At 33.1% G+C, this 11,009-nt stretch overlaps 1 protein-coding gene across 3 annotated transcripts in view; it reads left to right on the top strand.

Annotated features, from left to right (window-relative positions):
- The window catches only part of LOC106459553 (collagen alpha-1(I) chain-like), a 112,150-nt gene that overhangs the window by 69,491 nt on the left and 31,650 nt on the right, over positions 1-11,009 (top strand). For all 3 annotated transcript variants that reach the window (XM_022386060.1, XM_022386058.1, XM_022386059.1), the window contains exons 10-15: positions 427-576; positions 898-1,089; positions 1,601-1,708; positions 4,681-4,779; positions 5,339-5,419; positions 9,306-9,440. In XM_022386060.1, the coding sequence (XP_022241768.1) occupies positions 427-576; positions 898-1,089; positions 1,601-1,708; positions 4,681-4,779; positions 5,339-5,419; positions 9,306-9,440 (765 nt within the window). The remainder of the gene's footprint in view (positions 1-426; positions 577-897; positions 1,090-1,600; positions 1,709-4,680; positions 4,780-5,338; positions 5,420-9,305; positions 9,441-11,009) is intronic.

The raw sequence follows: 11,009 nt of genomic DNA, 5'->3' as shown, positions 1-11,009 counted from the left end.
GTAGCTTTGTACTTAATTACAAACAAACAAACCTTAAAGTTATATAACACTACTATACGGTAAATAGGTTTTAAGACAAATATCCACGGTCTTTTACTTTCTGAGAATAAACACAGATTATAACAATATATCATATATATATATATATATATATAACAACTGTGTGTACACTCACTATTTAGACTCATCAGTAGATGCCCTATTCTGCTGCATATATTCAAAGGGCAGGCGGTAACATCTGTAATGCTATCAGCGGTGATTTATTGTCTGTTCATTTATATGTGCATGATTGTTATGTGTTATGTCATCATCGTGTTCATACTTCTTTGTCTTTGACTATGTTTTACCATTGCTTATATTTTTGTTGTTACTTACGTTAATTTAATTTGTTGTCTTTTAACACTCCATTTCAATATGTGATATCAGGGTGAACCAGGACTCCCTGGAATAAACGGAATACAAGGAAAGAAAGGAGAGCCAGGTGTGGATGGACTACCTGGATCACCTGGACCTCGAGGTTTTCCTGGACCTCCTGGCCCCCCTGGATTGCCATCATCTCCAAGAAATATTTTTGAAGTAAGTTTATACAAAACTGTTACACATTTGTTAATATTTTAAAAACTCAGAAAGTAGTCACTTTTTTCAATTAGAAAGTGCTCTTAAGATTTCTCTAACATATTTTAAACTTTTCTAAAGGACAGGTATTAAATGTCTTGTATGTTTTCAAATAATTATGCATGATGCATGTTACATTTATTAATGCATGAATTTACCATTTTTTTCGGTTTATAGGAGAGAAATTAGAATTTACTGTATAAAAAGAATTGACCCTATATAATCTGATATACTATCAAAGAGAAATCGTATGGTATATGTTTTGTTTTTTATTGTTCATAGTTGGATGGGTCTTTTTCTTCTGGAGCATATGGAGCTTCTGGTGATGGTATATTTGGGTCACATGCAGGAGAACCTGGTCCTAAGGGTATTCAAGGTCCTCCAGGAGTCAGAGGACCCCCAGGTCCAAGAGGAAACAAAGGTTATCCTGGAGAAAAAGGAGAACAAGGAAGCCAAGGTCCTAAAGGAGAGAAGGTTTGCTGGATTTAATACCATAAGTATTGAAGTAATTGTAAACCAAACCTAGGTTTATGAGAAATTATGCAATTAATTGATTAATTAACGAATAAACTTCGATTTAACTGGAAAGGTTTAAAAATTACATAAAAACACAATTAGCAATATTAGTTTTACTGACTGATTGGCAATATACAGTATGTTTCATTGCTTTATATTATGTTTAACAATGTAGTTTTACTACCTTAAGTTGTAATTACCAATGTAAAATTCATTGTCTCATATTTTCAGAATTATAGAAATTCTTTAACTTGGTTAACAGTTCGTTTTATTGTTTTCCAGAAAACTTATAAAGTTTAAGAACATATATATATATATAAAGTTTGAGCTTTGTTTTGAAGTCAGATTACATATATCTGTAAATAGATATTTATAAACTGTGTGACAATCATCCATACAAGACAGTTCCTTTTAGCCCAGCTGGAAGTGTGTATTTTAAGTTATTACAACCTGATTCTCAATCTAATAGGGTTTTTATGGAGAACCTGGGGAGAAAGGAAACCAAGGAGTTCCTGGAAAGGCTGGAATTCAAGGTTTTGCAGGACTACCTGGTAAAAAAGGAGAAAAAGGAGAAAAGGTCAAATACAGTTTATCACTCCTAAAGATACTGGAGACTTATATATAATAATTCGTTTTTATTCATTTAATAAGGCCTTCTAATACACGGATATAAATATTAAATTTACAGAAACAATATGCATTAGTATATTTACCTGTGATGGTATATATATATATTTATATATGTGTGTGTGTGTGATATTATTTAAAACAAGACATCAAATATCCGCAAAAACACAGGTTCCAGAAGTGTTATGCCATCAAGGGAAAACAGTAACATAAGTGAACAAATAAAACAATATCTTTATTCAGAATATTGCTGTGCATTTATAATTACTGGAACAGGATAGAAGGCTTTCTAAGTATATCTACAACATAAGATAGTGTATAGTATATGAATAACCCACTTTTACTGTCAGGCTAAGACCCTAGTGCAGTATCCCGTATACCAATAATCTTTAGTTTTACCTGGATCAACAACCACTTCAAATACATATGTTCAAGGTACATAAACTCCCAACTCTAGCGAACTTTTATAGGTAAGAATGGAATGGGTAAGGTCCCATGCTAGGGTTCAAGCACAAAAATGACTCCATGTTTGCACGAGCTACCTGATTGAACATTGTATTGTTAACAAAAGGATTAATACGTAATTTTATCTTTGAATACATAGATAAAATGATGTCATGGCTACGTGCATGGATTTTTTAAGTTATTTAAATAGCTTCCATAAAGGTATATTCTAAACTATTTATAGAAGGATTAAATGAACAGTTATTTCAACATGTACTGCATAGATAAATATTACTGCGTTTTAGGAGATGTGATTTTTAAACTTTTGTAACGATATTCATGAATTTGATATAACTGCTTATGTTAGAAACACAGTGAAATTAAGTAGTGTAGTTTACTCTAAACACAATTCATAAATTATGCATGATTGAAAAATCCATTTCTCTCGAATTCACAAAAACTTATCAAAACTTATTACATGCGTTAGCATGTTTCATTGATAAGAAACTGAAAACCCATTATAAAACTGACAACTCTGTTTACTCGTAATGCCGCCAATTATATACTTTGTTTATTACTCAAAAACCTCTTCGTACAACACTATATGTATCAGTGAGGTTAAGACGTATATCATTCATTGCTACGTAACACCTAAAACACAGCATTGTTTATTTAACATTAAGCTACAGAACTCTCTCATTCATCGCTACATAATGCTTATAAACACAGTATTATTTATTTAACACTAACCTATAGAACTGTCTCATTCCACGCTACATAATGCTTATAAACACAGCATTGTTTATTTAACATTACCTATAGAACTCTCTCATTCATCGCTACATAATGCTTATAAACACAGCATTGTATATTTAACATTAAGCTATAGAATTGTCTATTCGTTGCTACTTCACCCCTATAAACACAGTATTGTTTATTTAACATTAAACAATAGTTTGTTTTTTCATTCGTTGCTTCGTAACACCAATAAATACATCATTGTTTATTTAGCGTTAAGCAATAGAATTATCTCATCCGTCGGAACATAATGCCTATGAACACAGCATTATTTATTTGGCATTAAGCTATAGTATTTTCTTATTAGTTGCTGTAACATCTAAAACACGGCATTGTTTATTTAACATTAAGCTATAGAATTGCCTCATTCGTTGCTACTTCACTCCTATAAACACAGTATTGTTTATTTAGTATTATATTATGCTATAGAATTGCCTCATTCGTTGCTTTGCAACTACATACAGGGTGTAGCAAAAGTGAATATGCAGCTGTTTAAGTTCGGGTTTAGTTTATTCTCTGAATCTTACTTTGAAATAAACAAGAATTAACTTAGTTTCGACTGTCTTCGTAATACTGTATTCAGTACCAATTGTATAGTAACCTTGTCCTTCCGTGTATAAACACAGCACTGTTTATTTAGTATTTAGTTGTGAAGTTATTGCATTCATAATTGCGTAAAATTGATAAATAATATATATTTACCAATATAGTCGATTAAAATATTGAGATAATTTTCGTGGATAGTTGAGAAAATAATTAAGAATGTAGTAAAGACCAAATAAATTTGCTGTACTTTATACGATTGAAGTTGTTTTATTTGTGTTATTTATACAACGTAATTGAAGCTGACAACTAACGTTCGTGTTCCGTAACAAATTCTAAGAATTTATAAGTGAAAGTAAAGAAAAATGTATAGCTATATTTGAACTATAGAATCTCTGGTATATCCCATGCCCAATGACTCATCCAGCCGGCCAGGATATGACAGGGAGAGTATTAGTTGAGGTGTTATTTATATCATCAAATTGCATGAACAACAACTGTATGGTGTGAACTAGATTAATTTGTTGAAGTGTAATTTTTGTCAAATTTATTTAAAGCCACATATAAATCAGAATTAGGGTAAGGTTTAATAACATTATTTTATTCATTAGCTTTAACACCTATTACTTATTATTATCATTGATTTTTATTTTTTAATTAATTTTACTCATGATTCAGATGAACTGGCGATTCAGCAAGCTCTATTCTTTCTTAAATGCTACTTTCATTAACGGTATTTGTTAGAACGTTTTATATACACCCTTTTTTATTATGGTAATTATTTTGCTTTGAAAACTTAGTGTATGGATTTAGGACGAACCTAATCCGAACCTCATGAGATAGTATTAGGTTTACCACAAAAATTGTTGTTAATAGGGAGGGTACCCAACTGAAGAAACAATGCATTTTAATCTTCATAAGTAAGAACATAAGAAAAGTACAATTAATTAGCTATACTCATTATGCTGATTTCAAGTTAATATTAATTGATATTTGATAAGTAAGAAACCGTTTTTGAAGCTAGAAATAGAAGGTTTACTGGCTAACTTTTAAGTACACGTTTCTGTAGCTTGTAAGTCGTGTCTTCTAGTGGTTAAAAACAAAACTCAATTTTTTTAATCAACCTGCTTTTTCTAGGGAGATGCAGGGCCGCCAGGAATTGGGCTTCCTGGATTACCTGGACTTAGTTTCTCTAAGGGTGAATATTCATCTATTGTTGGGCCAGTGGGTCCAAAGGTTAGTTTTCCAAATTTCAGAGTTAATAAGTCCCATTTATTTGAAAATTACAATTAAGTGTTACTGTATTTGAAACAAAATGGCTTTATACTTAAATATGTACCTATCTGCTATAGATCTTTTTTTTTATAGAAAAGACAGAGTATTTTTGTTACAATACTGAAATAACAAAATTACGTTTTCAAAATTTTTAGGAAAAGGGTCATGTTTTGAAATTATTCTGTTTCAAAGGAAGGTTATGTACAGCTTAAGATGCGTAATATTTCCTAATACTTATTTTAAAGTATGTTGGAAAAGGTAAGTAATGCATAGCAGGAGGCTAATACGGTTTTGTTAGTGCTTGTTTTTAAATTGTTTAACAGCTTTCAAAGTGTACAAGAGGAATCATGATGAATATTCATTAATATATATATATATATATGTTTATTACTCTAATTTTGTTAGAAGAATAAGCTACAAATTTTCTAATTATACTTTTTAAATACAAATAGCAAGTTTATACTCTGTAACATAAATCAAAGATTTTAGTTAAGTTAAAGTTTTATTTTATCTGTACTAGGGAGATAAAGGAGAGCCAGGAGTAACTGGAGAACCTGGATCTCCTGGACAACCTGGACTGCCTGGCCTATTTGGATTAAAGGTATCTGTATATACACAGTTGACCTGCTTGTGCCGTACGTTTTTATTCTACGAACCAAACAATTATTCATCTACATATTAATGTTGTGTATATTTTATCTATTTGTTTATTTTCCTGTCTTTTCAATAATACTTTTAATTATTAATAGTAGTAAATATCAGAACAGAAAGTAAATGTGATTTTGTTTGAACAAAAATTGCAATGCTTGGAAGAATACATAATATATGTTGCTGATGTAAATTTGTTATTCAAACACTTGATGACCAGGATCTTGTAAAAGTTCTTTAATATTGTTGTAGGCTATGTTTTTAAAACTTTAATTTAAATATTTTGTATTGTTTGTTAGAGGGAGTTTTGGCATGTGATGACGTGTGATACCATTATTTGTTTATCTGCGGGGTAATCGATTCAAGTTCACTACGGATTGGATAGCTTCCTTTATTGATGTACACCGACGTTGCTTTCAGACTGGATAGCTTCCTTTATCGATGTACACCGACGTTGCTTTCAGACTGGATAGTTTCCTTTATCGATGTACACCGACATTGCTTTCAGACTGGATAGCTTCCTTTATCGATGTACACCAACATTGCTTTCAGACTGGATAGCTTCCTTTATCGATGTACACCGACACTGCTTTCAGACTGGATAGCTACCTTTATCGATGTACACCGACAATGCTTTTTTAAACCTAATTTGCATGTCCCCCTTAACTGTGACATGTATATATACCGGTAACTATCATCCGCATAAGATAACTGGGCAAGTCTTTATGTTCTAGATTGGTTGGAAAATTAATTAGTGTTGTCAACGATAATGCTTTTAAATAGACAGCAAGTGATTAGCTTTGTTTTACACTATTCCATCCATCCACTCTGGAAATGATTTTGGACTGCATATGATATTCCTTCCATGGTACCTTTTTCTCACAGTCTGTTAATTTCTCGATTGGGCTATGTTATTGAACTGAGCTACCAGATTGCATACGTTTTTAAGATAGTGACATAGCTAGATAGTCCAGGAATATTCTGGAGTCATCAGGACACAGCTCTAGAAGTGATCAGTATGGACCAAATGCGATCTCTTCTTCCATATTTCATAGTTAATGATGTTTGGGATTGAATTTATAGGACAGGTGTGGAGAGAGGTGTGGCTGGTCTGTCAGTGAAATTTAAGTATTCATTTTCCAGCTTTTGTATTTTGTCATTGATGTTCATTTCTACCTCGTTGAATTTGTTGTTATAATCTTTCTGAACTCCATCAATTTTGCTACGACAAACTTTCTGTACTTCATAGATGTATTTTTTGTACTTCACTGATGTCCTTTTGTATTACTTCGGTTTTGCTATTATAATCTTTCTGTATATTTCCAGTAGCTTCTTCGATCGCGTCTTCAATCAAATTTATTTTTCTTTCTACTGTTTTTCAAGTCTTATGTCTCTTTCTTCTGATTCATCACTTAATTTCTCGTCTCTTACCTCTTAATATTATTTTAATTTTCACCATCTCTAGCAAATTTTTGATCTTACTTCAAGCACGTGTTGTCCTTTTGAAGGTAATTAGTTTAGAATATATTTTATTTTTACCAAAAGAATCCCACTTCTGATATGTGTTCTAATGGTTTCTTTCATTGGTTAGGGTGCTCGACTCGCAATCTGCGGGTCGCGGGTTCGAATCCCCGTCACACCAAACATGCTCATCCTTTCAGCCGTGGGGGCGTTATAAATATCGGTCAATTCCACTATTCGTTGGTAAAAGAGTAGCCCAAGAGTTGGCAGTGGGTGGTGATGACTAGCTGCCTTCCCTCTAGTCTTACACTGCTAAATTAGGGACGGCTAGCGCAGATAGCCCTCTTGTAGCTTTGGGCGAAATTCAAAACAAACAAACAATTCTTTCATTGGCGTTTTTTTATTGTCATTCGGTTCAGTCTAATCCAGTGAAAGTAATTTATTTCTTCAACCATAACGTAGAAATTATAGGTGCTACTTTTGTTGATAGGCCTAACTCACAAATAGGATTAAACATTAATCTTTAATTACCTTTCATATCTTTGACACAACTCAACACTGGCTGGCACACTCATTAATCGGTCGATTACATGTTAACAGAATTATTAACTAATCAGCTCAAAGCTCAAGGACTGACTCGCTGTCTCACTAACTGACCAATTCACTGATTACTTTTTCTGACTCGCTCATTTTTTTCATTTTTTTCATTTTTTATTTATCCAAATATTTGACTTATATACACTCCGAAGACGTGTAGACATCACGTGTCATAACTACAACTTGCCAAAACTTATCTATCAAATAATACAACAAATCTAAATTAAAACATTAAAAATATCGTCTACTACAATACTTCTGTTGAACGCTCATCTTTATTAGTATTAGTTGGTCTGCACAAAAAATTAAACATTTATTGGTCTTTATAATTCTAAAGATTTATGATTTATTACATTGTAATTTATAATTATAATTTAATAAACTATATACTTGCAAATATTTATTATGTATAACACTGCTTGTTCAAAGAAGTCCAATGTACAGAGGTTTGTACATTATATTTAAACGATTTTGGAGCCTCACTTGTCGTTACAGTCCATGCTGCTTTCTAGTCATGCTTTATCTGACGACAGTGCATCTTATATTTAATTACTCTGCTTCATAGTTTCCATTGCAAAAGACTATGTCGTAAGGCTTGTCATGTCCAAAGCACACTCCTCCTCCTGGCAGATTACTGTTAGCCACCAGTTAAGACAACAGTTTCTCAGTGCCCATTTAAACTGTTCAATCACACAAAAATCCACAGACACTCTGTCTGATGACTTGACCAGTATGTATTCGTATTGAATAGCATGAATACTAGTTTCGTTCTCCAGTTGCTTGATATATATGATGGTTGAATGGGAGATATGACTGTAAGCCTTATCTTAGTGAACCAATACCCTGTTGGCCTCGTTTCGAGACAGAGGTCCAAAGCACATATACCTACCCCTGTGCTTTCCACAATTCATCTAGTGTGTGAGAACGACGGTTTTATAGTGCTCTTTTCAACAATCCGATCGCACAGAAATCCGTAGGCACTTCATACTGCGATTTGATCGGTATATTTTTGTATAGAATAGCATGAATACCTTTTTCATTCTTAAGCTGCTTGGAGTATGCGATGGTTGAGCGAATGTATTGTAAAAATAACTTGTGTATATGTAACTTGTGTCACTTTTCCAGACAGATATTCTTCTTGATAATGTCGTGTACTATTGCCTGGAACACGAGGACTGCATTTGCTACTGACCTTTGTGTTCATGGATTCTCATCTGTTACAAGATGCCACATTTTGCTTACTACAGCTGGGGTACAGGTCTCTTTCTGGGTGGTCTTGTAACTACAGGACCACCAAGTTGATCTACATTAAGAACAAGAGAGATAGCAGACTTATAAATTCTAAATTCCCGATCTAAGTGTATGAATATTTTGCATAAGAAAATGCTGTTTTATATACCCTTCTCAAAAGATATCCATTTTCTCTAGAATCACGCCACCTACAAAAGCTAATCAATATGAAAATGTAGTTTTACTACATGCCGATACACTATAACTTTATATCGGCTGTGATTGTCATGTGACTTACTGATTCGAATATTCAAAATAGTTTTAATACAACATACTAACCTCCCTTTAGTGTGTATACTTCTAATAGCTCGTCATTTATTGCAAAGTTTTCAGCTACTGACTTTAGATTAATGTTCATTATAATTAATATTCATTTTAGATATACGCAATAAGTTAATTAAAATTTTGTTTACTATGCAATAACTAACAAAGAAGCATCTAGTTCTCTAATTTGTTAATTACTTCTACACTTTTAACTCTTACATTCTCAGGGTGAACCAGGACCAAGGGGATTTCCTGGAGAATCTGGACCTGTGGGTTTGAATGGAAAACCTGGTCCTCAAGGACCTCCTGGACCTCCTGGAGCAACCAAAGTAGTAACAGAGAATGGGGTAGTCAAAGTAATTGTAAGTAGAAATGAACTGTGTTGGTGAGAGATAATATTAAAACTGTCAAGTTTGAAAATATATTTTATCTTCTATTTTTTATTACTGTAATCTGTGTAAACTAGCCCCCCCCCCAGTGGCATAGCAATATGTCTGCGGACTTATAACGATAGAAACCGGGTTTCGATACCCGTGGTGGGCAAAGCACAGTTAGGCCATTGTGTAGCTTTGAGTTTGATTACAAACAAAACAAAAACTGTGTAAACTTATATAAGTAAAAAATAAATAACAAATAAAACATATTCTTGCATACAGAGGGCGCTCGACTCGCAATATGTGGTTCATGGGCTCGAATCCATTCTCCGAATCTTTCTCCCTCTCAGCCATGGGTGCATTATAATGTGACGGTCAGTGTCACCTTTTGTTTGGTGAAGAGTAGTCCAAAAGTTGGCGGTGGGTGGTGTTAACTAATTACTTTCTCTCTAGTCTATTACTTCAAAATCAGAGATGGCTAACGCAGACAGCCCTCGAATAGCTTCATGCGAAAATTCAACAAACAAACAAATTCAACATACCGTAAAGTGCTAAGGTATTAAGATAAAGATTTTAAACAACAGACGAGCCAATTGCAGTTTTCTGCCCGTAGTTAAAAACGCTTGCTTTATTTGCTAATTTTATAAACTAATTACCCCAGTGAAACTAGGAATAAAACCTGCCTATATAATAAATTATAATTCATGCCTTAAGTTCTTCCAAAACATTTTTGTAACTACTTGTTATTGACTTAAATTTTAAAAAGAGGAATCATGAATATTGAAAGACTAGCAAAAACCCACATAACATTTGCTGTCAAAATATTATCTTTATTGCAACGGTACTTCTATATATACAGAATTTCTAGAATAATACAAAAAAAAATTCTAATCGCAGACACCAAAATCAATAAGTCCACTTGTCTTAGGACTAACATTTAGTTAAACCTTTATTATGTAAGGCCTATATTCGATAAAGTGGTATTTTAACACTGTAACTTTTATATGTTTTTACTTTAGTTTAGACTAGGGGCTAAATTTACTGTACTTAATACCATCAATACCTTTCGAAAGTGTTCGGGTTATAGGGTTTTTATTGTTTTATATTAAGACTTCTTGAACCTACGAGTTTTTATGACATCATAAATAATTATAATGTTATTCTACGACCTATATTTAGACCTTTTGAACATTTTTGACAGTATTTTAATATTGTTACGACAGCGGAAGTCACGTGACGCTGCTGGCGCGTTGGCGCTGGTAGCGTGCGGGATGAGTTTCTCGAATGATCGGGGGAGTCCGAGTGTGTTCGAGATGCCCTCTTTGTTAGAAAATGAGCTTGGCAGAAAGAAGCCAGCAGCGGTGAATGAAGAGATAAATGTAGTTAATTTGAGTTCCGTGTAATTTATGATTCTGTTACTTTCGGGCTAGTGTGCCGTAAAGTGTGTGTTTTGCACTCGTCAAGAGCGAAATCATCAAGATTGTGAATCGCTGTGATTTATAGCATGTATTATAAAAGTTGTTAAGTTTAAGGTGAAGAGAAACGTACTGATTGTGG

This window comes from Limulus polyphemus, unplaced genomic scaffold, assembly GCF_000517525.1.
Source record: "Limulus polyphemus unplaced genomic scaffold, Limulus_polyphemus-2.1.2 Scaffold626, whole genome shotgun sequence".
Lineage (NCBI taxonomy): Eukaryota > Metazoa > Arthropoda > Merostomata > Xiphosura > Limulidae > Limulus > Limulus polyphemus.
This window is presented reverse-complemented; position numbering and strand designations above follow the sequence as displayed.